General features: G+C 40.7%; 5 protein-coding genes across 8 annotated transcripts; 3 read left to right on the top strand and 2 right to left on the bottom strand.

Moving 5' to 3' along the window:
- Window positions 1–33: 33 nt before the first annotated feature.
- sfi1 (SFI1 centrin binding protein) lies at window positions 34–10,322 on the top strand. Of its 3 annotated transcripts, none has more exons than XM_078248630.1 (31): window positions 34–597; window positions 678–749; window positions 863–973; window positions 1,054–1,148; window positions 1,293–1,410; window positions 1,502–1,604; window positions 1,736–1,892; window positions 2,041–2,202; window positions 2,336–2,406; window positions 2,493–2,585; window positions 2,679–2,776; window positions 2,924–2,990; window positions 3,137–3,267; window positions 3,378–3,459; window positions 3,540–3,718; window positions 3,822–3,897; window positions 4,244–4,339; window positions 4,426–4,502; window positions 4,615–4,717; window positions 4,803–4,899; window positions 5,507–5,667; window positions 5,756–5,830; window positions 7,126–7,200; window positions 7,301–7,477; window positions 7,556–7,758; window positions 7,840–7,911; window positions 8,075–8,342; window positions 8,477–8,516; window positions 8,656–8,788; window positions 8,870–8,969; window positions 9,803–10,322. In XM_078248630.1, exons 1-31 carry the CDS (start codon window positions 434–436, stop codon window positions 9,968–9,970), a joined length of 3,624 nt encoding a protein of 1,207 aa, XP_078104756.1. In that variant the 5' UTR covers window positions 34–433; the 3' UTR covers window positions 9,971–10,322. The 3 variants fall into 3 exon arrangements, with proteins under 3 accessions (XP_078104756.1, XP_078104755.1, XP_078104757.1); XM_078248629.1 differs by having other exon boundaries at window positions 8,420–8,516; XM_078248631.1 differs by lacking the exon at window positions 678–749 and having other exon boundaries at window positions 8,420–8,516.
- sxph (saxiphilin) lies at window positions 10,322–19,848 on the top strand. Of its 2 annotated transcripts, XM_078248632.1 has the most exons (17): window positions 10,322–10,718; window positions 11,083–11,246; window positions 12,314–12,413; window positions 12,505–12,681; window positions 12,811–12,973; window positions 13,102–13,166; window positions 13,767–13,924; window positions 14,053–14,239; window positions 14,322–14,470; window positions 14,571–14,661; window positions 15,522–15,569; window positions 15,667–15,849; window positions 16,061–16,208; window positions 16,741–16,823; window positions 16,926–17,110; window positions 18,366–18,552; window positions 18,659–19,848. In XM_078248632.1, the coding sequence occupies exons 1-17, from the start codon at window positions 10,664–10,666 to the stop codon at window positions 18,700–18,702; spliced, it is 2,187 nt and encodes a 728-aa protein (XP_078104758.1). In that variant the 5' UTR covers window positions 10,322–10,663; the 3' UTR covers window positions 18,703–19,848. The 2 variants fall into 2 exon arrangements, with proteins under 2 accessions (XP_078104758.1, XP_078104759.1); XM_078248633.1 differs by lacking the exon at window positions 11,083–11,246.
- Window positions 19,849–19,924: 76 nt separating this feature from the next.
- sirt4 (sirtuin 4) lies at window positions 19,925–23,418 on the top strand. Its single transcript, XM_078248634.1, has 4 exons — window positions 19,925–20,045; window positions 20,327–20,811; window positions 21,258–21,552; window positions 21,660–23,418. Exons 2-4 carry the CDS (start codon window positions 20,327–20,329, stop codon window positions 21,810–21,812), a joined length of 933 nt encoding a protein of 310 aa, XP_078104760.1. The 5' UTR covers window positions 19,925–20,045; the 3' UTR covers window positions 21,813–23,418.
- A 131-nt stretch (window positions 23,419–23,549) lies between these two features.
- c4h1orf74 (chromosome 4 C1orf74 homolog) lies at window positions 23,550–24,422 on the bottom strand. Its single transcript, XM_078248635.1, has one exon. The coding sequence runs from the start codon at window positions 24,420–24,422 to the stop codon at window positions 23,592–23,594; it is 831 nt and encodes a 276-aa protein (XP_078104761.1). The 3' UTR covers window positions 23,550–23,591.
- Window positions 24,423–24,479: 57 nt separating this feature from the next.
- On the bottom strand, window positions 24,480–25,579 carry tomm6 (translocase of outer mitochondrial membrane 6 homolog (yeast)). Its single transcript, XM_078248636.1, has 3 exons — window positions 25,395–25,579; window positions 24,784–24,918; window positions 24,480–24,571 (listed from the first exon to the last, which is right to left on the bottom strand). Exons 1-2 carry the CDS (start codon window positions 25,490–25,492, stop codon window positions 24,822–24,824), a joined length of 195 nt encoding a protein of 64 aa, XP_078104762.1. The 5' UTR covers window positions 25,493–25,579; the 3' UTR covers window positions 24,480–24,571; window positions 24,784–24,821.
- Window positions 25,580–27,156: the final 1,577 nt, after the last annotated feature.

Here is a 27,156-nt window from a genome sequence, read left to right as displayed (position 1 = left end):
CACGGGCTATCCAGGACTATATTGCGCGTAGCCACTACTCTGGAAGGACCCCAGATGTGTTCCTACCGCACCAAATACAATTACAACTGTTATATAGAAGATATGGTCGTATAACCATCACTTCAGTTCCAGCCTGATAAGATTATTAAACACTGTGAAAACGACACACTGACACCCCCCTGAACTCAGTAGTGTGTACCACGCAGAGCATCGGCGCAACCTGTTGCCGTTGACGACTGGAACAGACCAACAGATCCTAGTGTCACACCAGCGTTCACGTGACAAGGAAAAACAAACGCGCGGCACTAGCTAGTTACCTAAACAGTTTCTTCAAAATGATATATACTTAAAACTGCGGTAAGGTTTCGGTCTTTGTTGCTTTTATTTCATATATGATGGTGTGGTTCTACCGTTCTGTACATTAGTTAATATAATGCAAAGTAACGCCAGAACGCCAGATCCAGTAAGACCTCGATCAAGCTGTGTCAGTTCTGGTGGTGAAAGAAAACAAGTCCGCAAAGTTCATACCAGAAAGGTTCCTTACAGAGTTGGATACAGCTGGAACAAAGGTGGAAGACTCAAGGAGCTAAGAAGAAGGTGCTGATACACTTAATTTACTGTAGTGTCACTTTAATCTATCATGTATAATTTAGACTAACTTTTTAAAACAATCCTAGGCACTTGGCAAGGAAGTTCCTGAAGATATGGATGCATAACACCTTTGGTCGAATTCTTCCTTATAAAGCCAAGTAACATGTTACACTCATTTTGCAAACTGGAGTTGTTGAAATAAGAAATAATTGAATCTTTAAAGCTACGATCACAGTTTGTTTACGCTTTCAAATAATATTACACATTGCAGGTCCCACTACAACAGCGTGCTTTTGAGACGGGCCTTTGAAGGATGGAGAGACGAGTGGTGGATGTCCAGGAGGGAATGGAGTCTTACATTGCGGGCAGAGTGTCACTACAGGTACACAATACAGTCCTGTACCTCAGACAGTTGGTCACAGATAGTGGTTATGTCTTGTAATGATGTATTTTGTGTTGCAGGTATTATCTGTATAACTTGGCTTTCCATAGCTGGCGAACATTTCTGTCATTGCAGAGGGAAAAGAAGAGCAAAGTCCAAAATGCTCAATCATTTGGTATGATTTTGGCACATACAATGAGAGTATATCGTAGACTGTATACAAATATATATATATATATATATATATAGCTTTGTGTTTTGTTAGATATCAAAAGCAGCTGTTTTTGTCATTATTGTTTCATTATATTTCCTTATCTAGCTAACAGGCAACGGATGCGTCTGGTTTGGGAACGATGGGAGGTTTTCACAGAAATGAAGCAAATGAAGAACAGAATGCTTGAATCTGCTCTTGAGTTGAACAGACTTGCAACCTTGCAGTAAGATTATTGTATTTACAAATCAGACCTACACTTAAAATGTTTAGTGGATTATTGGTTTTACGCTGTTGTGTTTTGTTCATCTGCGCAGTTCAGTGTGGAGCTTGTGGCAAACTCGGCTGCAGCAGCATCAAGTCCTTCACACTTTAGAGGATCAAGCCCTAAAACAGAAGGCACTATCTTTACAGAGCAGGGTAAAGGCATAATAATCCAACGCACCCATGACTCATATTCTGTCAACATTTTGTGTGATGATGAATGCTGATCTCCTTCCTTTGTGTTTGGTGTGGTGATGTTTAAACATCTATTTTTTTTTATTCCCAAGACTTGGCTTCATTGGACAGAAATGCACACAGCTGCTTGTTGCCAGAAGGAGAAAGAATCCAAAGCTGCACTTCATTTCATCCTCAGACTAAAAAGAAAAGCATTACATCATTGGAAAAGTTATGTGTCTTGTCTCCAAACCAAGAAAAAGTCACAAGGTCATTATAACTTACCTGTCTTTCTTCATTTAATAGAAACCACAAGTTCATTCATACATACATGTCATGTTGTTATTTTTAAGCCTGGTTACTCAATTTTCTATTACAGTTTCTTTTCTGATTTATTTTTTTCCATTTTTTTTTTTAGCTGTGGTTCAGCGTACCTGCGCCCTCCATCTGGTGATGATGTGTTGGAGTAAATGGAGCAGTGCGTTGCATCGTAAACAGAGGGAGGAGGACCGTTTGCAAGCTGCAGGGCACTTGGCCATAAAGAGCACCCAGCGCAGAGCACTTGAGCGCTGGAGAGCTTGTATCCTAATCCAAACATAAAATAAACACACCTTCCTTTTTCAACCAACTACAGCATCATACGTAGTCAACTGAGGGATAGTAAGGGCCTATAATTATCAGTACAGTTGTTTGATTCTTGAGCTTGTCAGTAGATGTGATGGTGTGCAGAGAAGAGGCTGAAAGAAACAGGGTTGCAAGTCAACATCATCATCATCATTTACTGGTAAGATAAAGAGTAAATGAAGCGACTGCATGTAAGTAGAGCGTGCAGCCATTTAATGTATTGATCACTGTGTGTTCTTGTTGCAGCGTGCTGGACTGATGGGACTTTCGCTTAACGTCATCGGGAACAAAACGCACAGACTGAACAACAACATGGCTGTCCAACATTATCATCAAACTGTAATTGATGAACGCTTTATCATCCTGAAATTACAGAGTCAATTACATATGTTAAGTAACGTTGTAAACATTCAATGCTTGTGTTTTTCTTAGATAGCATGTAAGTATTGGAAGCTGTGGCAGGACCGTCTGGAGGAGGCTGAAGACAAGAGCTTTCAACCCCTAACAGAAATGGCACTGACTAACCACAGGTGCTTTTATTTACACGTTTGCCCTAGAGAGAAAAATATATTAATTGCTTTAGTTTTTAGCATCAAACATGTTGCATATTTCATATAAAGTTGTTCCTGTTTACATGATTTGGATATAAATGTGGACTTGTTGTTCTCTCTCTACAGATCATTCCTGTTGAGCAGCTGTTTACACCACTGGAGAGAGAAACTTGCTGAACAGAGACACATGCGGGTATTCTTAAGATCCAATACAAGAACAATACTTACAGAGCAGCGATAAGGACGCATTATATTAAAGTTATAAATTTATTCAAAATGTAGGTAAACATATTGTGTAGTATAGGTTAATTGCAAACTCAAAAACATGTTTTTCTGCAGAAATTGGAGCATCGTGCAGAAATTTGGTTTGCTGAACGCATGTTGCCTCGTTGTTTCGACTCGTGGGTTGAGTTCACTCTGAAGAGAAGACTCCACAAACAGAGAAGACACAAGGCCGAAGTCTATAACCAGTTAGTTACCAACCCCCCGATTTGTACTTGTGTTGTGATTAATTTCCAGACCAAGCAGGGTTGACCTGTCTGTTGCCTCCACATGATTTGTTTGATCACTGTATTATCAGGCAGCGTCAGTACACTTTGGTGTTTTACACCTGGTGGGGACAATCAGAGAAACACAAGGAGCAGATGCTTTCTGAGCGGATGGTATGTTAGCTATAAATGGAAACAAATGATGTTGAGTGCAGGTGTGTATCAGATACTGACAGATAACTCACTGTTGTAAGGCAATTCTACACGAGGAGCGCTACCACTTGCAGAGAGCTTGGACTCGTTGGAGACAACGGACAGAGCAGCAGATCGAAGAAGAGGAAAAACACAAGGCTTCAGACCGTCTGTACCTGCACAGAATGCTTCACAAGACGATGACACAGTGGAAGGACAACAGCACAGAGATACGAGACAGGTGAAGCAATACTAAGTGCTGCAGAAGTGTTTGAGTAGAATGGTGAAACTTGCTCGTCTGTTGGCTAACACTTACATTCGGAACGCATCTGTTTGCATGTCAGGAGAAATCGAGAGCAGCAGGCTTGTCATCAGGGTGACCTGCGCTGCATGAGATGGGCTGTGGAAAAATGGAAAAAGGTAACTCTGTAGTATTTGCTCTAACACGTGTTCAGATTATATTTGATAGGCATCTGTTCTTTTGGCTCAAGGTTTAAAGAAAGACAGAAACTGACCTGTTTATGTTACAAGACCTACATACAGTATGCATCTCATTTAAAAGCTCGCCATTAGATTATAACACAGCTCGCATCTGTTTACAATGTAATTTGTATATTCATATTTTTAAGAAACTCCAGGAAGCAGTGTTACAGATACCAACACGAATCATATGCATAGTTATACTGTGTGTGTGTGTGTGTGTGTGTGTGTGTTTATGTGTGTGTGTTTATGTGTGTGTTTTAATAGCTCTTGTGTGTTTGGTCAGTTTGTTCAGAGCCAGAGAGTGAAAATAAGCAGACTGAAGCAGATGCAGCATTACCATGAAGTTAAACTCCTCAAACGCACGTTTGTGGCCTGGAAGGTACATCTGCATTTGTAATCGCATCATTTCTTAAGGTTGGCGTAATATAGATACATCTGATACACTGTCACCTGCTGCATTCACAGGCACACCATCTACAGATGCGTCAGATCTATAGTCATGCAGAGGAACTTTACGGGCAACAAAAACAGAACCTTCTCAGGTATTGAACACAAATTCGTATTCTCTTTTGAGGTCTGACATCTGTTCCCATTTTCTCCATTTGAATGATTCATGTCAGCTTTATCTCCTCTGTCTCAATATTATCTCTCCAGGACGGTTCTGTGTGTTTGGAGGGAGAACGCAGTGCTGCACGCAGAGAACAGGCTCACAGAGCAAAGAGCAGAGAGTCACTTTCTGCATTTCCTTCAGCTTAAGGTTATAAAGCAGTACAGTGCCCTCATATGCAAAACATCATAGTTATTCCGTTGCTTACTGCTGTTTCTGTGCAAAATCTGTCTAGGTGTTTCTTGCTTGGAGAAAAGCAACAGCATGTGCAGTGTCAATGCGCCACCAGCAGTGGGAAGCAGTCAACAAGGCTCAGAGTTCCATAAATCAAGGTACAACATAACTCCTTACAGTGGCCACATACAGTGCAGTATATTTTCAAAACAATTCCAGTATTTATTTTCCGTTAGCAGCTCAAGTTTTTCTGTGAATGTCACTTCCCTTCCCTGAATGTCACCTTTTCTAAGTATTTTGGTAGTAATGTACATTTCTTTCTTCCTATAGCAGGAAGCGTTAGTTAAATGTGATTTGATTAGCTCTCAGTCTTACTGCTGACAGCTGATTGGTCAACTTTCAAAAGTTGACATGCAATACAACACCGGCTGTAATGAAGAGAGACCCTCACACAAAGAAAACCCAAATGATACAGACCCAAGAAAACAGATTGTTACAAACTGTTTGACAGTTTAAGTTTTGTAAACATTCATTACAAAAAAATCTTGATTTTCTTAAAAAAAAAAAAATCCTTTCCACAATGTTTTCTTATCTCACAGACAAATGCGAGCCATCGTCATCTACTTTGACTATTGCATCACTGTTTTCATAGTATTTCACCTCTGATTTGACAACTATTAAGTAACTTTTGGGTCAGAATACTGTTAAGATTAGACACATGTACCTGAATTGTTCACACTTTTTAGCTTGATGTTTCCTGTTTAGTGCGGCTGCTGCAGTCTTTCAGACAATGGAGGAAACAGACCAGGAATGCCCGGAGAGAGAGGATATGCATGGAAAAAGCCAGGCAGTGCCACAACTCCAAACTCCTTTCTAAAGCAGTGAAAGCCTGGAATAAGCATCACAACCAATATCAGAAAAATAAGGTTGTAACTTAATTTCCCTTTAACTGTTGTATAAAGCCACACTGTTGACTTCTCGACACAAGTTTTGAAAAATGTGATTATTTCATAGGTAATGAAACGACAGGGAATCCTTCTCCTGAGATTAAAGATGTGCCAGACGTACTTTGAACAGTGGAAAATGCAGGTTTGTTGATATTCTTTTTAACACTTTAGCCACGTAAACACTCCTGAGTTTACACATAAAGATCACGGTAGTTGTCATTAAGAGCAATACTCAGCCAGTAAAACCAGTTGTATAATGTCCTCTGTGGCTCCGCTTATTTGTATTCCAATACATATATTATTTGCATAAGCTATGTGTGTTCATTTTAATCATGAGAGAATATGAAGCAGAGATGGTCAGAATGTAAATATACAATGTGAGGAAGAAAATCACCCTGAAGGAACTTCAGAAAGGCTGTGTACAATAGGGAGTTTGAGGGGGATTTCTGTTATCATATTTCTGATTACATGATTTCCAGGAAATTAATACCAATGTTTAAAGTTGCTTTGAGACTAAATACAAGAAGGTCCATTATAAAAGAAACTAGCCTGGAAGGGAGAGGGAAACCTCCCTGTTTCCTGTGTGATCATGGTAAATCTTACCATAGTCCCTTAACAAAGACATGTTTGTGTAAAAGTCTAATTGGAAGCTGCAGCTGGTGGGAAAGGATTAGAATAAATAAGAGATGACCTTGGGTTATTCCAATGTTTCCTTGTGTAATAGCACCTCCACATGGGTGAAACTGTAATAGCACATGATCCTGTTTGTTTTTTTAATTCATAGAAGAAGAGGAGATACTACATGGATCCCCAGGGGGAAAATAAAATGTTTACACTAAACGCACAGTTGGGGACATGTTGCCTTGCTCAAGGCGACCCTCCCATGTCAAGGCCCTGTGGGCTGATTAACAGCTGTCCCCAAGTCAAATCAAAGACTCTCAGTGACTTCCAGTCATCCCAACTGACTAGGAGGAGCGTAGCGTGAAAGGTTTAAAAACAGTGATGCCGGAGGAAAATGTTTTTGTCTGCATTCTAAATCCCAAGCCTTTGTATTATGAGATTTGTATTATGCTTATCTGCAAATCCGAAGATTAAAAACCCTTTGTGGTTTGTCTGTCTGTGTTTGGTTACTACAAATCTATTTAGTGGTTGTTTATTTAACAACGACACCATAGAGACTAAAAGTCAGAATATCTTAACCTCTACTGTTTTTTAATTGTCTCACATGTCCCCTAACTTTATGGAATTAGGATATGGAAATAAAATTGCTTGTGTACCCCTTTTTAAAATGAATATGTTAGCCAAAAGTAAAGAGGGAAAGGGAGAGAATTGGTCTTGTTCAGCTCTCTATATGGAACAAGGTCAGACAGTCAGACCCATGCATGTTGTTTGATTTAGTGCAGTTAAACTGGCCTTTGCTTTCCTTTCTGTGAACAGCTGCAGCACAGGCGGAGAGAAGCTAAGCAGACGGAGCGAGCGCTCTGGCACTGGTCCCTTACTCTTCAGGCCAAGGTAACACCTGCCTGCACATTCTTTGATTCAAAATTGAGCATTGAATTGTGAGAAATGTGTGCTCACACGGTCTTGATGCTGTTTTGTGAACCTGCTGCAGGTGTTGTACGGATGGAGACTGTGCGTCACAGAGCAGCGCCGAAAACAAGAGCAGACTGCCAGAGCTGCACACGTCTACAGAGACCAGCTGCTGAGGGAGGGCGTGGCGCGCATCCTCACGTACGCTGCTCACATGAACGATCTCACAACGAGCCTAACGCAACACAGCCAAGAGCAGGTGGGTGTTAATTAATTTAGTGTCACTTCAGACGTTACATTTGAGTATCATTTCATCAAGTCTGCCTGTGTCCTGCAGAGGTCACGACATCTCCAGAGAGTGGTGAAGCGCTGTGCGATGCGGTGGATGCAGCGGGCGCTGTGTAAACCACGAAGGGAGCAAGAGGTCAAAGGGCAACTGAAAAAGAGCGTGACCTTCTGTTTGACTACACCTGGATTGAAAAGTGTTTCTCCATTTGACTCAGAGGAGCAGGAAGCTGAAGATGGAGTGCTTAGCAAGCTGTGAGTCTGAGCCGCTCACGGGCTGTAAATCTCCGTTCCATACTTGGACTCAGTCTTACAGAGTTTTTCATTTTTTTGCAGATCACTCAGCCGTACCCCTCGACGTCAGCCACGACGCTGCGAGGAACTGTTTGAGTCTCCACTGAAAATAAAGTAGTTTTTTTTTCTACATAGTCAATATACGTTGTTTTTTTAATACTAGACTTGGATTTTAAAATTTAGAAATTTGCTTACATTGAAACATCATGTTAGAAATCTTTCTCACTCGGCATAAGGCACTGACAAAAGCTTTTCCTCTTTTTTTTTTTTTTTCTAGCACCCAAAAGCAGACTGTCGTCGCCAGCGCTGAAGCAGCTCCAAAACCCTCGCAGCTTAGTCATCCTTCACAGGGAGGCCATTGTGCAGCGTCATCCTGCCTCCATCCTGCTAAAGTCCCTGTTACCTCCACATGTCAAAGCATCATCACATCGAATGTGTCACCCTCTGGACCGCACATGTCCGCTATGGACTGTCGTCAGGAAACCCAAACCCAAGACGTTCTTTTACCCCCCTCTGCTTTTATGACCACTGGGACTGAAGACACGGTAATAATCACCTGTTTGACTTTCAAAGCTAAATTAAGTACCTTGAATTGGGCTATAACGTCTGCTTTTTTTGCAAGTTGGGGAAGACTAACAGCTCAGGTTTTGAAGACGTTTCACTTGTGCTGCTTCATCAGTTTGGCTCCCCCTTTAAACAACACTCATCAGCTCATTCAGGTACCTGCACTTTTTCCCCAAGTATGTTTTTATTTTTTATTTTGTATTCACTATAAAATAACATGATTGTCTAGCTTGGATTAAGCAGAACATTACATATGCCAAGATTTAAACAACTTTTTTGTTGTGCTTCTTCAAGACGTACATCTGAGGGCATCCAGTGGAGAAACCGTAGAAGAAGCAGCGATGGATCCAACTTCAGCTCTGACCAGAGACATGCTCAGCATTCAGCTGGACATGATGACATACCAACAGGACAGGAAGCAGCTCCGGTACGAAATCTGTGACAGTTTTCTTATTGTTCTCACGTTGTTGAGCACAGTTGTAACGTTTGATTGTGTGTGTCGACTCAGGGCATGGAACAAACTGAAAGAGGTGTTACAAAGTTGGCTGCAGACAAGTGGAAGAGACGAACAAAAGGAAAAAAATGCTGTTTGTCAAGAGTTGAAGGAGGTAGGAAAATAAGATAATTCTTATTAATGTTGCAAACAGTATGACTGAACAAGAATTCTCAGCACTTGCATAATACTTAAATAAGTAGTTTACACTTTAAGGGGCTTTCACACAGCTGCGCGGTACTCGCCGCCTCCAGTCATCTCAGTGAGGGCAGGTGCCGGAGGGCAAACGGTTTTGATTACAGTGGTCGGGTTATGAAGCGCTTGCCGCCCACGTGAATGCACACAGATTTTACTCTGCTGCGTAGTTCACTGTGGTGAAGTTCTGTCTGTAACTGCCTGGCTTTGGCCAGCCACTTTTAAAAACACGTTGCTCTTGGTGGTTGAGGTGGTTGTCAAAGCAGCTTAAGAGATGATGTATTGATGATTGATATATTGTTTCTTAAAGATACAGTCCTCATTTAATTGTGGCACCACAAATCTCATTGTTAAGTTTAGACAACATTGATCAAGTGTGTCTTCATTTTTTCAAATATATTTCAATTCTTGTGTTGATTTAGGTTCTATGAGCATGATTTCTCACATCTTTATGCAACATGTTTAACCACCTGTAACTACAACCAACTGTGACTAACAAATAAAAAAAAGAAAATGAGAAAAATGTATGTTGTAGCCACACACTTTGACCGGAATGAGAAAAAGAAATGCTGATCATGAGGAAAGTTATTTAAAGGTGACTTCCCAAATTACTTACACTGAGGGCTTAAATTCTGCATGCATTTCTTTTGCGGTCCTAACCTTAAATCATTGACTGTAAAAAAAAGTTAGCAATCACAGGTCACATTAGGCGAAGCGGTATGAAATCACAGTCAATGTTCTTGATGTTGACAGTTGGAGGAGCGCATCAACAGACTGTCCACTGAACTGGCAAAACGGAAACCAACGATGCTGCTACATGCAGAGAGGATCCAGCAGTTACAGACTGCCCTCCAGGCTTCAGGAGTTTCTGTTCTCCATCGGAAAGCAGAAAAGACAGTTAGCTCTGTGTTTACAACATGACAGGGAATAGTGCCTCACACACAAAAGTAATTACAACTGCTTATTGTTAAAGTAACACAAAGATTGACACAATAATTGAATGAGAAAACTGTTCACCAGCTGGTACATATTTTAGATTGAACATGTATACCTCTACTGTATTCAGCTTTTAAGGAAGAAATCTAAATGTCCTCATATTTTTATTTATTCATTCCTGTTGAATATCATGTATATTGTCTTGAAATGAACTGAGTTTGATGTAATGGGACTGAGACCTGGCATGGCGTCACTTTTTAACTCGGAGAGATCGTCTTCTGACTGAATGAATGCTCTCAGGTTGATCACTTCAACAGCTAGGTGTAAATATGTTTTTTTTTTTAAAACTAAAAACATTAAAGCCTAGTTCCTACAGCAGCTTCCACTTCCTCATCTACACTTAAAATCTGCAGAAACGTTGGATAGGGGTAGTCCTTGTGACAGACGGTGCTAAATATTTTCCATATGTGTGCAAAAAGTAATTTACGGTTTTCAGAGGAGCTGCCCTTGCGCAATAGGCTTTCTATTTATCCGTTAGTACCAGTGCCTCTAATACTTTGAGAAATCTATGCAGGAGTTTCAGGGATTTCAGACTTACAGAAAATATATCTTTCTGTTGAGCTCTGCAGACTACATCACAACAGATTTGTCCAGATCTTTGATCTACAACAGCACAGAATGCGCAGACTTTATGCCTTTTTACTCTTTTTCATCTTTGTCTGCTGCATCAGGGGTGAGTTATGTTACTGAACTAGTTATTTACTTTCATTGTTAAGTTATTTTATGTTCATACTCACTGTGTTGTTGAACGTTTTTAAAGTCTTCTTTTGTAGATGTTTACTTTTGGTTGTTGCTGGCAAGATTGTTGTCCTCTTCCTGGAGCTTTTTGTGGTCATTATTAAAACCGATTTAATATTTATAAATGTTGTCTCTTTTCACAGTTTAACAAAATGCAAAGTTTGTTTTAGATTGTATTAATGAATGTGCAAATAAATAAATTAAATACCTGCATCTTACTAAAATATGCATGAAGTTGACAAATAACTAATTCTGTACAAAATGTATATTCATCTCCTGAACTATTGCTTACATGTTAGCTAAGAAGATGCGGTGGTGCACAGTGTCAGATCCTGAACAGAGGAAGTGTGCAGAACTAGCTAAAGCTCTGGTGGCAGTGTTGCCGCCAGCTGATGTAGCTGCTTTTGCCAGACTCTCGTGCATACGAGCGTCCAGCACGACTGACTGCATCAATAGAATCAGGGTGAGCCATCCTTCACCTTAAATGCAATGTCTTCATTTTTTTTTGGAAGTGTGCAAACGACAAAGAAGGCACTGTAGCTGTAGTTACGTGTTAAGTGCGTTTTATATGTTCATTACAGCTTAAATTCATACAATAAACCGTTTTTTGTTTTGTTTTTTACAAATACATAAAGAATTCTTCTTAACAAATTCTCATACACTAATCGAAAGTAAAAACCTTAGTTGGAAAAGAGAATAGACATATAGAAAACAGATGTTGAAAATGTTCTAAATCAGATACTCTACTACTCTTCTCAGTGGTTTTGAGATGATTAAACCCAGAGAAATGTGTCATATAAAGTCTTACAGATTACTTTTCTGGTAGATCTGGTCAGGGGCTTTGTAAAGCTTTCTGCAACAATAAATAAGGCCAAACAGTTCAATTCTTGTTTAGAATGACTGATACTGGAGTTTTGAGGCCGATATCGATACTTGAGGTTTTTTTTATTTTTTTAAATCGGATAACAATAAATCGACCGATATAGATTTTTCTACATAAACGTTTTTGATCCGTGTCCTTTGTATTAAAGAACTGTGACCAGTGTGGCCGGTTAGAGTGGGAGCACATATGCAGAGGTTTATTCCTCGACCGAGAAGGTCCAGGGTTCGAATCCGACCTGTGATGGTTTTCCTGCATGTTTTCCCCCCATCTCTCTCCCCTTTCATATCTCTCTGCTTTCCTATCCAATAAAGGCAGAAATGCCCAAAAATTTTAAATAAAAAGAATTGTGACCAGGTATGTTCTGAACAAGATATTAAGTTGAAAAAAAACTTGATGGACAGGACCATCTAATGGAGACTGCTTCTAGCTTTGGTGTCTTTGCACTGCAATTTCTTGTTACTTATTAAGCCCCATATATGCCAAAACCCAGCAGATTTATCTGTTTAACTCTGTTCTTTAGGATAACCTGTTTACAGTGCTAGAGGTGTGTGTGTGTGTGTGTGTGTGTATATATATATATACTATAGTAAGGTATTTGAGCTACCACTTGTACTATTAAGACTCACTGTGTTAATTCTTTGTTTCAGGCAAACCGTGCTGATATAGTAACGTTAGATGCAGGAGAAGTTTATTCTGCTGTGAAGCAGTTTGGCCTTGTTGCCATCGCAAAGGAGATATACAGTGACGGTAGGTGTAGGGCACTTGAGATTTCTGAGACACTTCAGCATGTTTCTTCAGTAAAACTGTCTGTGTATCTGTTTGACACTGAGGCCTGCAGGAGGCTGTATTCTGTCTGTGGCTGTGGTGAGAAACATCAGTTTGGACATAAGATCGCTGCGGGGCCAAAGAAGCTGTCACAGTGGGGTCCGATGGACGGCTGGATGGAGTCTTCCACTCGGCTTCTTATTGTCCCGCAACTACCTGAGCTGGTCAAAAGAGCAGCCACTCAGTCAGGGTGACGAGATTATTATCAGCTGCCTGTGAAAACAGTGCAGTGTGGAAGTTTCTTCTTTCTGATTTCTATTTTGGCATTTCTGCTCCTCTGGTTTATGGAACCCTGACTTGCTTTTCTCCTCTCAAGCAGACGTCAGTACCTTTTTCAGTGCCAGCTGTGTTCCCGGGGCTTCTGCCATGGCACCACCTCTGTGCGCCTTGTGCCAAGGCCAGAAGTCCTACCTTCGCCAGAAGAATTACCACTGCGAAACGTCCCACAGTGAGCCCTTCTACAACAGCCAAGGGGCCCTCAGGTCAGGCTCAACAAAGAATCAACAAAGCTCTCAAACCTATGAATCACATTTGCTATAATTAAAACATTTAGACAGTCGAGACCGCATAAAAATGACTTTCTTCTATTGCCTCTTTCACTCTGTCACAGATGTCTCAGGAGTGGGACAGGAGATGTTGCATTTGTGGACCATTTAGCTCTTGAAAGTATTGAAGGTAAGCTATCTTCTAATAGGTTCCTATAGTATCTTATTCATTTATTCTGTCTTGTGGCCGAACATGTCATTGCAATGTCCCCAGTTTGAGTCCAGATGATATTTTTGTTGCAAATCGACCCTCATATCATTCTCTTTTTATTTTCTGAAAAAGTGTTTGGGCCGATCTTTAGTATATTAATTGTCACAATAACCTATGAACTACCAGCTATGATGAGCTGAATACACAGTTTACCACCAACCTGAGTCAGTTGTAACACCTGAGCTCTACCTGCTGCAATAGTTTGCACTGAGCGGAGAAATTGAAAAGCTAAAAGGAGTTGATAAATAATTTTAAAATGCCCAGCGTCTGCCACTCTATGTGATATCAGTACAAGTGCAAAAGAGTTCAAACCTAAACATCGACAATTCCAGGATCACTATGTCTTGTATGAAAACAAATATTACAACAATATCTGCTTTTATATAATTAATATTAAATAACATTCAGTTTAAAATCAGTTCAGTAAAACATATTTGGAACATAACAGGTGGTTATTAACATCCTGTGTACTGGATTGTAACATCAGCTTTCTTTTTAATATTCTGTTTGTGCTCTCAGATAGTGATAGAGATGAGTTCAGGTTACTGTGCACAGATGGCACACAAGCTCCTCTCAGCCACTACAGAAACTGTAATCTGGGACGTGGTCCAGGAGGCGGCATGGTCACCAGATTTAACTTTCGCAAGATTGCTCGCAAATTTCTCACTATGGTGCAGGTACTTTTTTTTTTTTTGTTCAATCGTTTTCCCACTTTCGCCCACAAACATCACGCAATTTGTTTCCATGCTACATGTCCGTAGTACCCGAGTAAAATATTCTTAAAGGATTCTTTATTGTTGTTTAGATGCTGTTTGGCCAACGAGGAAGAGAGAGGCAGCGCTTCCAGCTCTTCAACTCATCTTCTTTTGGAGAAAACGACCTTCTCTTCAAAGATGTGACAGATAAACTAGCTGTTCTGCCAGATGATGTGGATGTCAGTCAGGTGCTGGGGCTAGATTATGTGGCACTCCTCAAAGGTCTCGGACATGAAGGTGCTTACCCACATTGTTCATTTTTATATTCGAAACAGACTGGCTGTAATTTTATGACCTCACAGAACCTGTATGTGTTCAGGAAGTTCGCTGGAGGACAGTGTTGTGCGATGGTGCTGTATTAGCCAGGCAGAGCAGAAGAAATGTGAGCAGTGGGCTCTCAGTATAAAGTCAGACCCGCTGGTGTGTGTCAGAGCGGTCTCATTGAGCGACTGTATCGAGAAAATTAAGGTAAGTAATATGAATCACAGGATTTGGGGATGTTAAAATGTTATCACACTTGAAAAACAACTTAATTGAAATTGCAACCACCTGTGTACTCTCCCTACAGAGGGACGAGTTGGACGCCGTTTCACTGGATGCAACTCACTCTTTCATCGCAGGAAAATGTGGCCTTGTCCCCGTGGTTACAGAATATTATGGTAAGACTGTTTACATTCATAAAATACATTTAATCACAGCGAAGAGGCTACTCCAAAAGTTGGAGTCTTTTCTACTGTATATTATTGACTAATGGTCTTATTTTTTCTGAAACAATTAGTCGTTTAATCTATTATGAGATTGACAAGTTTTGCCAACAAGTCTTTTAAGGCATTTATGAAGCAAAAATTCCAATTGAATGTCTTTAAGTGTTGGACTGTTGGTTGGACAAAACATGCAATTTGAAGACGTTACCATGGGCTCTGGGAAAATGTATTGGCCGTCATGTTATTTTATTTCATTTTGTTCCTACTGTTTTCTTTCTTTTTGTATTCTCTTTCATTTGAATTTGTGCAAATAATAATAAGGCAATGTTCAAATGGCCATTGTAACAAAATGGAGAAGCCTGGCTGCCCATGATGATAAAAGATCTGATAATAAATTATAACTCAAGTGCATAGAAATGAAAAGAAAAAGAACAATAGGTTAATAATAATAATAAAATAAAAATCTTACATTAAACAAATGATTGATGTAAATATACAAGATCCAACTTCCCTATATTTCCTCTTACTTGTACTGTTGCAGTGTTGTGGAGAATGTAATTCTTTTCATCATTAAGATATTGTAATTGAGGCAAATCCGATCATCAGTCGAAGGTATTTCAGGCCTTTCTGGCTGCAGCACTTAAATTCCAGATTAGGTATACGATACTGCAATTAACTGCAATATTCTACCGAGTTTGTCACTATTTTTGTAACTTTTTATGAACTTAATAATTCATTATCATTACATTAGCTGAAGTCATAGTCTTCATTTATTTAAGAAAAACTGTTTCCACTGTGTTCTCTTGGACTCTCAGGAGGAGAATGTGTTCCTGCTGAGGGATCAACCCACTTAGAGACAGACGGTACGACAGCACAGTAAACGAACAACGTGCAATATTATAGGTAGCTGACATGATTGTCGTCTTTACATTAAAAAACTGGCGTCGTCTCCCTCCTCAGTGTTGCCCTCAGTGGTGGGTGTGGCTGTGGCAAAGCGTTCCAACAAAAACATATTCATCGGGAACCTCGGAGGCCGGCGCTCCTGTCATGGCCACATGTACAGTCCGGCAGGCTGGCTGCTGCCATACAGACACACCTTAAGCCTGGAGCATAACAGCAGCTCCCCCTGTGATCCAAACCAAGGTACTTTATCGAATCATTCATGTGGAGCCGCATAAAAAGCTTTATTGAACCAGAATTCAACTTTATATGGCAATCCTCTTCATGTTATATCTCCTCTCTGTGAGCAGTGACCTCTTGACCTTTACACTTTCTGCTGTTGGCATTTTAAACTTATTATTGCACGAAGCCTCACACACAGTGTAGCTGCAGTTATCCCACTTTGTTTCCTCAGTGTACAACGACGTGTTTTGGAAAGGCTGCCTCCCTGGCTCTCGGGGGAATCTGTGTAAAGTGTGTCTGGGAGGCACAGGGGAGGCTGCCACCAAACGCTGCGCTGACAACCACAACGAACGTTACTATGGCAACATGGGCGCATTAAGGTACGCACAGTGGCTTACCTGAACCAGAGCTTTCTGTTCATCTGTGATTGCTGGTGTGGAGCATTGACAAAGCACATTTTCTAACTTGTCTTTTGTATTATACAGCCATTAAGATAGTTTTGGTTTTATTTGTCCTGGTTTTTGTTTTTTAGATTTGCTGCCACCCTTATACAATTGATGTCAATGGAATTAAATTTATGGTGCTCTGGTAGAAAGTTAGCCTGACATGGTCATACTCAGATTCTAGTCAGAATGCGAACTTCCCGACCTCGAATGTTGTGGGTGGGGCTAAGTTCGGCTAGCATCCAGGCTAGTAGAAAGTAGTTCTAATTAAAAAAAAAAAAACTTCTGCCTCCACCTCTATTGTATTTGAGTGGCGGCTAAAAGTTTAGAGACCAATATCTCAAACCTTGGGCAAACAAAATCAGAACTACTTGTGTAGCTGGATGCTACTATGGCTAAGTGAAAAAATGTTTATTTTTAATGTAATTTGTCTGAACTGAACCTTTAATGCTTGACTCATTATTCATAGGTGTCTGGTTGGAGATCCCAGTGGTAAAAGCTACGGTGACGTGGCCTTCCTCGAGCAACACAACCTTCTTGCCAACATCCTCAGTGAGATTATTCAAGATGAAGTTTTGACACACACACACACTGATGCTAAATATACTGTTTGTTTATTATGTGACATTATACTTTTGTCATGTTGTACTTCAGGTTTGAGTTCCACCGGTTGGGCAGAGGGGTGGACGTCATCAGACTATGAGCTGCTGTGCGGTGATGGTCGTCGGGCCCCGTTGTCAGAGTGGGAGAGCTGTAACCTCGGAGTCATCCCACCAAACATCATCATGACACGGCCGGTGCTCACGGCACGAGTGTACGACTTCCTCATGAAGTCACAGGTCAGCTTATGTGAACAGATTCATTTTCTAAATAATTGCTAGTGTTTTAAATCAGTTTTCCTTAAACACACTGCGTAGGACTCTGCTGCCTCTTGAATTTGTCAAGAATAGCGTTATAGCGCTCGCTCTGTGGCTCAGCAGCACCTCCACCACTTACAGTAAACCCTTAAAGCTGCTGCTTGGGACAGATGATATGAAAGTCTTGATGGTGCCTTTCTCTGTTTCGCTTCATGCAAAACTCCACAGTGCTTACCATTGCATATAGGACAGGGTTATTTCATGTCACAGTATAAAAAAAGTAAAGTAAAAAATATAAAAGACAAATTTCTTAGATATGTAAGTTTAAGTCTAAAAACAAGCAGCCTTATTAGATACTTTCCTGAGTAAAATAGTCTAAAATGAGCAAAATTCTGATTTAAATCAAGAATTATCTGATCTGCCTAGATATTTGATACCAGTATTTGGTTTTACTGTACTATGGGCAGTGAAGTATTCACTCCTCCTCCCCTCGGCTCAAAGACGCGTTATTATGGATCCCACATAACTTCTAGGCAAGTCCCGCCCTACGAAGCAGCGTGATTGGTTGGGGTTAGGCATTGACCTTGAGTGGTTAAGGTTAGGATAGCCGATTGGTCAGGGGATAGGACCTATTGAAGGGCGGGTCTTGCCTAGACGTTGCGTGGGTTCCATAATAACACCTCAACGACACCAGACGCGCACGTCCCCTGACCGCTGCCAGAACCCTGCCCAGTGTACTACCTGCAGCATTGAATGCCAAAGTGAAAGCTAACCCCGGCTTTGTTGTCGTCTTGGAACAAGCTTTGTCCACTTGGTGTTTTGCCTCACTATATTTGCGTTTTTTTCAGCACTGTGTCCGCCATAGTTGTAGCTTCCTCTAGGATGCGTCCTTGCGCATGCAGGGGGGCTACACACCCAGTGCCCAAAGGCTGGTGCCCAGAAATGTCCCGTACACAGCAAAATAAGAAGTTACAGGCAGATGGCAGGGTCTCTGCAGATAAAGACAGACACCGCCACACACTTCTAGTGGGTCATAAGTAATGATTGAGAGGGATTACTTTTGTATTCTATACATTGTTTTCTTAGGAAAATACAGCATAATATTCCTTTAAGTAAAAGTAGTAATACCACACTGTAGAAATACTTTGGTAAAAGTTCTGCATTCAACATTTAAAGTAAATAAGTAATGTACTTTAAAGTATAAAAAGTAAAAGTACTTTTTGTCTAACCTTTATAGGAAACTTTGGCAGCCAACCCAAACGCAGAGTTCAAGCTCTTTGAGTCTCAGCAATATGGAGAAAGTGATCTGCTGTTCAAAGACGCAACTCAGTGTTTTGTTCACACAAGCCACATGGACTACCGCTCCATCCTTGGAGAGGAATTTTACAGTCACGCAGAAACTGTCTTCAACTGCACACGCTCTGGTACGACTGTAATCAAATACACTTGCTTTATTGTCAAACATATAATCAAACTAACCCTCACACTTGTTAATAATGCTAATGTTTACATGTATTTTCCTTACAACAGATATCTTGGAGTTTTGTAATCAGGACGTGTGCAGCATATTCTAATGGACACACAGAAGGAAACATTACCTTTCTCTGTGCTATTCTGTGCAGTGGTTCAACACTTCATCCACTAACTTGTTTCGTCCATATCTGATGACTGCAAATCATCACTGGTATCATCCTGTTAACAGCTGAGATTAAAGTCAAAACTCTGCTACCTGCCTAAACAACTATCCTTTACTATTAACTAACTATACTATACTAAACATGTTAAAGGATAGAAAAAGCCTACAGCAACTTCCAGATGCCATTAACTTAAAATGTTATGTTGCGTATACTCTGTCTTTCAAAAATACATAACGTATTCCTTTTGTATTTTTAGACCCGAAAACAAATTTCTGTCATTACCACTGCAAAGTGCAAACATAAAGCCTCACACAAAGAAGTTGAGATGATAGGCAGCATTGATACCAAAAGACATGAATACACTTGTAAATATATGGATCTAATATCCATGTGTGTAGGATATGAAAATATAACCATGTTACATTGTTACATGCACCAAATATATCCCTGTATTTGTTATTACATATCAAAGTGAGTGTAAGACTGGGGGCCATTAGAGATATGGGGATGCCATTTTAAAGCAATGCTTATTAATATTGTTCATTAGTCTTATAGCAGCTCTGAAATGAATGGCCTCAACCCTGGAGGATATACATGTTTACACATATTTTATTTAGGACCTTCACACTTGTTTACAGAATGTTTGAGATTGAAGCTCACAGGAAGTGCTACAGCTGAATACAGCTAGGACTACTACATTGGACTTTGTACAAAGTTTGTAACACAATGTATGTTTTGTACCAATATGTAATGCAAGGTGTGTAATGTAGGTAAGTTGGTGCAAAGTTTTTCAGTCATCTTTTTGTCTATATTACCTGTGTCTGTGTAAAGTAATAACTCGTATAAATAATTTAAAGATATCAAATCCTTTGGGGTACAATTTGTCATCAAGAATCAAAGATTTTCATCTCACCTTATATAATGGTATGTAAATACCAATACAAAATTGATCACAAAAAAATAGACAGGGATTTTATGATTTTAGTGGCTGGAAATAAAAACATTCAGGGATGTTAAAAAGAAATGTGTTAATTTCTTCAGAAAATGGCAAATAAAACTGAACACCATAATCCTTGACTACAACTCCCAGACTACAGTGCGACTGTGTTTAGTGTTACGTAAAACTTGGTATTTCCTGTTTCTGCCACTGTGACAAATGTTCCCATCTAATATCCTGTTGGTAACGTTATTCAACCAACACTTTGTAGCTGCGGACACTTAGTTGTACCAGTTATTACAGTAACGTTAAACTGCAGCCACCGTCATAACTCACGAATACGGTATAGTAACTAACTGACCTAGCTAGTTAAGCAAAGTTAGCTAGCTGACATTGTCTGTTAGCCAGCCGTTGGCTACCGGTTGAAACGCCATTAACCCTAAACATTGTAATTCAGTTGTATTAGCTAGCTCTGTGTTGTGTAGCTTCTTCTTCTGGTTGTTAACATTCACTTGTACAGGGACTTGTCACCGCCCCTCTATGGAGGAACATTGAGCGGAGCAGGCGGTGTAAACAACATGTGTGGTTTTATTTACGTATAATCATCAGTTTGTCTTGCTGTAGATGATATTGCCACGGCGGATCCTTGCAATGCATACAGCACCTGTAAGGAGGGCATCCTCAGTCCCTGCGGGTATGGTGAGTTTTGTACCCGCCTGCAGCACCACTGATGCCCACTCACTGGAGCTGCTGCAGGACTTTGTGTCCCGAGCCAGACGCCTGTTTGTTATCAGTGGAGCTGGACTCTCCACGGAGTCAGGAATCCCTGATTACCGCTCAGAGGGCGTCGGGCTGTATGCTCGTACTGACAGCCGACCCATGCAGTATGCAGAGTTTGTCCGCAGTGCGAAGTCCCGTCAGCGCTACTGGGCCAGAAACTTTCTTGGTTGGCCACAATTCTCCACCCATCAGCCAAACTCTGCACACAAGGCCCTGCAGCGGTGGGAGGAGAGAGGCAAGCTGCACTGGCTGGTGACACAGAATGTGGACGCTCTTCATTCAAAGGCGGGACAGAAAAGACTGACTGAGCTCCACGGCTGTTCTCACAGGTGAGGAAACACCCGACACATTTATCAGATTTGTTTTATTTTGTCCAGGATTCATGGAAAACCTAAAACTGTTACATATTGGTGCATGATACGTCATTATATTAGTTTAAACAAAAATGATAGTGCCAGTAGGTAATTTATCATTAGTAAAAATACAGGTGAATATTTAAAGGTTCAACCAAATGACATCGCAGCCACACAGATGGCTTTCTTTGCCCAGGTTTTGAGATATCTGCCTTTTGATGTATGTTGCCACCCAAATACAATGGAGATGAATTGAATTTGTAGTGCCCAAAATATTTAAACATTTTATTTAATAGTTCAGTAGCAACCACAAATCAATCAAACCACAAATGAAATCCCATTACCTTTCATTGAATTGTAGACAGGTATCTCAATGAATTATTGGATCAATGAATTATTAGTGCTCATAAATGTGTCCTCAGGGTGATGTGTCTTGGCTGTGGTTCCATCTCAGCGAGGGAGGAGCTCCAGACACGATTCATAGCGCTAAACCCAGACTGGAGAGCGCAGACGGGCGGCGTGGCTCCGGACGGTGATGTCTTCATAGAGGACGAGCAGGTCCTCCATTTCAGAGTTCCCTCCTGTGAGCAGTGTGGAGGAATACTGAAGCCTGAGGTCACATTTTTTGGAGACTCTGTGAACAAAGCGACGGTACAGTTTGTGCACGACAGACTGGGAGAGTCTGATGCGGTGCTAGTCGCAGGGTCATCGTTACAGGTAGGTTTTTAGAAAATCTGTGAAGAACCTTGGTCAAAATAACTAGCTTACAACACATTTATTCTGGACTTTTGTATTTAATCGTGCCGTTCTCTGTTATTCACAAGGTATATTCAGGGTACAGGTTTTTACTGGCAGCGCATGATCGGAAAATCTCAGTTGCCATCCTGAACATTGGACCCACGAGGGCAGATCACCTGGCTGAGCTGAAAGTGAGCGGCCGCTGTGGTGAAGTGCTGTCAGTCATTCAACCTCTCTGACTGTCATGGACATGCAGTTTGGATATTCTACATTAAGCTGGTCTAATCTACCTCAGACCTAAACAGGTAAACGACGTGATCTACTTCAGGATGACTGTCTCAGCTGTTCGCTACTTTTTTTGTGTCACGTAAAAGGAGCGAGCAGCATCTGCACTACTCTGCCAGAAGAATTCACTGTATATATGATCAAAGTAGGGCAAAAACTGACATATCTACTTTCACCTATTTCATGCAGAACATGTGAAAAAAGTGTGCCTTCCTTAAAAAAATTCAACTTCCATGCACACAACAGATTTGCGTCAGGTGGATTAATATCTTGGTCCAACAGACGCATCGCCTCTGACAGGGAAAACAAAAACACTCGACTGATGCTTTTTGTATGCCTCCGAGCCGAGGACAGCTGTGGCGTTATGTTTTCGGGTTGTCGAACGCGCTATCGACCGGAATGCCTGGAGTGAATTTCTTCAACCTTGGCACAAACATCCACTTGGAGGATGAGGATTAGAATTTGGTGCTCAACGGTCACTGTGACCTCACAAAACGTGTTTTTGGCCATAACTCATGAATTAATACGCTAATTATGACAACATTTCACTCAAAAGTCGAATAAGATGAAATGAAGTTGACATTTTATATCCAAAAGGTCAAAGGTCAACTTCACTGTGACATAATGTCAGATGTAGAGGATGTGTGTGTGTGTGTGTGTGTGTGTGTGAAGCATCCATGTTTTAGAATTTGAAGCTTCTTTGCAGCACCATCCGTATTTGAAGCATTGTCTACTGCCATTGCTAGGCCTCCTGCACACTGCCTGCGTGGCGTGAGCTTGTCCGTTTTTTTATTTCGGCTCCCATGTTAACAGGTTAGAGCTTGCACACTGCCTGCGTGACACACACGTCTCAGGCGCGGCTGAGTAATATAAATAATAATTATCAATTTTCAAATATTGCACCTGTCAATACAGAACAGCAGCTCCGCGTCAGACACGTTTCTGGCGTGCAAAGACATAGAAAACGCCACGCAGCCAGCACGCAACAGAAACGCCACGCCACGCAGCCAGTGTGCAGAGTCTGGACAGACATGGATATAAACTGCAACTTGACTGGTTGGCGGAGGCATAGAACCGCGAGGAGGTAATTCTAGTTTATACGAAGTGAGCTACAAGCAATACTGTATTGTATCGAAAAAATGGGTTAAGCTATCTTCTTCTTTGTGCAAGTGCATGCTGTTATTGCACAAAGGTTAAAATCATGTAGGTAAGACACAAAAAATGTGATTTGACAATGTTTTTGAAACTTTTTCAAAAGAGAATAGAAAAAAAAATACTGCAATCAGCTGGTATTAAAGGGTGTGATTCTGGAATTTAGTTTTTTGCTGACATTGATACAGTAGATGTACATTTTAAATGCTTAGTCAATTTTTTTCAAATTGTTAAAGAATGAAAATATACAAGTACGAGGCTTGAAATTACAAACTGTTTGATTATGTTTTACCTGAAACTGATGCAAATTAAATGTCATGACAAAAACATTGTTTTACTTAATTAAAATACGTATTTTCAAAGCAGTATAGCACACCATACATTAAATGAAATGTATTTGATCACTTTCATCACGTGTCATAATGTAGGTTGTATGTGCACGTCACTCAGAGTGGGTTGTTCACGCAGGGTTTGAATACCACTCTACATAAAGATGCTGTTTTGACACAGTTTAATGGAGTGATAAAGTAAAAACCACATATTCTTTAACAATTTATTTTAAAGACAACTTCATGCTTGCATTACAAACAGACTGAGGGCAGAGTGACTGTGGATTGACAAACTGTAAGATCCTTTAGGACATTTTGCTGCTGAAATCTTTCTTGTAAACAAAGCTTCCAGTTTTCCAGGTTGGACTGGACCGCTTTAAGCAGAACAGCCGGGACGCTGAAGGAGTACAAACAACATCTGTGACCTGCAGTGTCTGCCTGCCATGTTGCTGAAGCTGTAGTCACCATCAGGGGAGTCATAGACAGACAGTTTTCAAAACTCTTGGTCTGATCAAACCAGTAAGTGACGGGGAAACCCAATAAAATACCAAACGCTGTGCACAGGTTCCACTCCTCTGACTTCTCTCCAACATAGTGAGGTTTCTCAGCCTCCTTCAGTTGTTCAAACCCTCTCAGGAGAAGCTGTAAATCGTGTGTCATGCTCTTCAGCTCTCCTCTGAGCAGGCCAGCGATGGTGGGCTTCTCCATCGAGTGGCAGACATCAATAACAGCCACGTTGTTATCATGAACCAGTAATTCTACATTTGATCTGACTGTAAGTGGATTAATAATAAGAGTGTTTCCATTTAAATCCAGTGTGAGAAGTGACTTAGACACAAGCTGGGAAGACTGCAAAGAGCTCAAATACTGTTGCACCTGATCTGCACCGGCACCGTTGCTATCGTACAATAAAGCCGGTTTCAATCCCAAATCAAGAGCTAAGACCTGAACAGCCAGATCCAGACTCTGAGGGACGGAAAGAGATTTTCTACCAGCAGACAGACATTTACGAGCTGCAGCAATAAAGAGCTCCTGAGTGGACATAGCTGCAGAAATCACATCACACGATTCAAATTTAAACATTAAATGAAAGCTATTTCAAAATCTATGGGACAACAAAAACTGATTAAGTAGATTTAGGTCAACAAGATGATTTGTTTTCAAAGTAAAACTAGTCATACAAAAGTCATTTATTCATGTCCCTTGTTTCTTCTTTGTTGGTCCCTAGACACCTAAAAGGAACAAAAATCATGTCAATTACAAACATGTAGCTCTTCAAGCAAATAATTTGTAACATTGGTCTGCATATGAACTGCAGTTCAATTGCAACTTGATTTTCATGATAAATAAAGTTACTTGCTACTATAAACACACATTAGCTTGGCCAATAGCTATGTAACACCTTCCTCTGGCTCTAATAAAGAAAATGATTTCATGATCTCACCGTCATCCTGGTTTCGGTGGTGATGTATTTTGACCAGGTTATGTTACGGGCTGAGGAGACATCAGATCAAAATCTGAGAGATTTCTTGCAACCCAAACACCCGCTGCAAACAAGCCCAGGTTGACCAGAAGATTTCTGAAAAATGAATGATAAGACATGCACTGAGCCCCAAATGATAGTATATTCTTACAACTTTAAACAAAACAGCACAGAAATATACATCTCTAGGTCAGCTGAAAAGACTGAGGCTAAATGAACCTCCCATGGGGCCAATATGACCTGCCGGGCTTCCACTGTATTCAACTTATAATAATATCAGATGATGGTAATTATTTTGTACATCAACACAAAACAGACATTGTAATTTACTCGACGGTAACAGTAAAGATACAGCCAGAAACTGACGGGAAAGAGGGGTATGGCATGAACCGGAATTGAACACGGGACGTTGCGGCCACATGGCTTGATATTAAAGTGATTTGACTAGTTCTGAAATCCGAGAGAGACGGACGAGACAAGGACAAACCTCCCTGACGGACGCAGTGTGTGCTAACGTTAGCTACGCGGCTAACGACCGTCAAACACACATCGTTTCATCCCCATTATCTCACCTTCTGAAGTCGTTTCTATCTGTTGCAAATCGACACGCTGAACCGATCCACTCCATCACACCGGAGGAAGGACCCTTTTTACCGTTTGCCCCGCTCATCTTGCTAACGTGCAGCGCAACGACAGAAGCAGCAACAACGAGGGAAACAGACAGGACCAAGGATGGGAAACTAGAAGGAAGAGTTTAGATGTAACACAAGTACGGAGTGCGATAAAGCTCATACTTCTAGTACGCGTCCTTAACCCGACTCGATTTGCAGTACATGTCCGTCAACAATGGCAACAGCGTTGGGATTATAAAGGGAAACATCAATCCAAAAAAGGAGTAGGTATGTTAAGAAGCAGGGGAACAAAACTAAAAGAGCAAGTCACAATAAGCAGGCTGAGAATTGGACTCAGCAACCTCAACAGCATAGGCTACATAACATCACATGCCAACCAGAGTATGCAGGTTAAATGGGGTAATGCAGTCTCTGCCTCCTTTGGGATAAGTAATGGGGTACGTCAGGGCGGGGGGGGGGTACTCTCACCAGCACTCTTCAACTTGTACTGATGAGTTATCCAACCAATTGACAAGATGCAAAACTGGCTGTATGATTGGTAACACCTTGGTTAATCATCTCATGTATGCTGATGATCTGGCCATTATTCTCTCCCAGCAGTGCTGGTTTTCAGCAGCTACTGAATATCTGCTCTGAATATGGGGTGAAATATGATGTGTCAAAAAGAGTGCTGTCTTGATATGTAGGACAAAAGTGGACAAAGACCTTTGTTTTCCAGACTTGTATCTGTCAAGACAAGTAATGAGTGTATGTAATACAATTAAATATCTGGGTCACTACATTACAGATCGGTTATCTGATGACGAGGATATATACAGGCAGCGTCGGATATTAAATGCCCAAGCTAACATGCTGGTAAGAAAATTCCACATGAGCACGGATGACGTCAAAATTAGCCTGTTTAAAGCATATTGCACTCCTTTGTATACTGCTCCCTTATGGACTAAGTATAAAAAGGCAAGCTGACTGTATGAGGATACTGCTCAACAAACCCAGGTGCTCTAGTGCAAGTGACCTGTTTTGTAATGCAGGGGTTAGCACCTTCCAGGCATTATTGAGGAGTCTGATCTACAAATTCATTTGTTGCCTGAACGTCTCCCAGAACAGCATTGTTATGCTGCTGGCAAATCCTGGGTTTAGTGCCATACGATACCAATCATCACTATGGAAACACTGGTATTAGTGTCTTTTATAGAAATGCAGCATTGTTGTTTCTTTTGTTTTTATTTCTCTGTATATGTTTATCTTTGTCTTTTTAATGTATGTTGTATGTCATGTCTGTGTCTTCTGAATGGACCTTGACTCTAGCAATAAAGATGATGATGATGATGATGATGATGATGTGATCATTGTGAGGTAACGTTACCAGAAACTGTAGATCGTGTGCTTGTTATTTGCAGGGAATATGTATCAGAGAGAAAGGACATGTTGGAGGAAATTAAACTATTTGGGATAACATCAGCAGGAGTACAGAACATACTGCAGATCGAGATGTTTTGGCTTCACTTACACAGTCTATAAATATCATGCATCAACCCCTGAATGAGAACAGGACTGAGGAAAATCTGACATATTTGACAATTTGCACAACATTGCACAATAGGTTTATCTACATCCTATCATTACTAGTGAAAACAGTTGTACATTTTTACTCCCCAACTTGCACATTAAGTTTATATCTATTGAAACAGTTGTACATTTC

The sequence above is a fragment of the Sander vitreus genome, chromosome 4, assembly GCF_031162955.1.
Source record: "Sander vitreus isolate 19-12246 chromosome 4, sanVit1, whole genome shotgun sequence".
NCBI lineage: Eukaryota > Metazoa > Chordata > Actinopteri > Perciformes > Percidae > Sander > Sander vitreus.
This window is presented reverse-complemented; position numbering and strand designations above follow the sequence as displayed.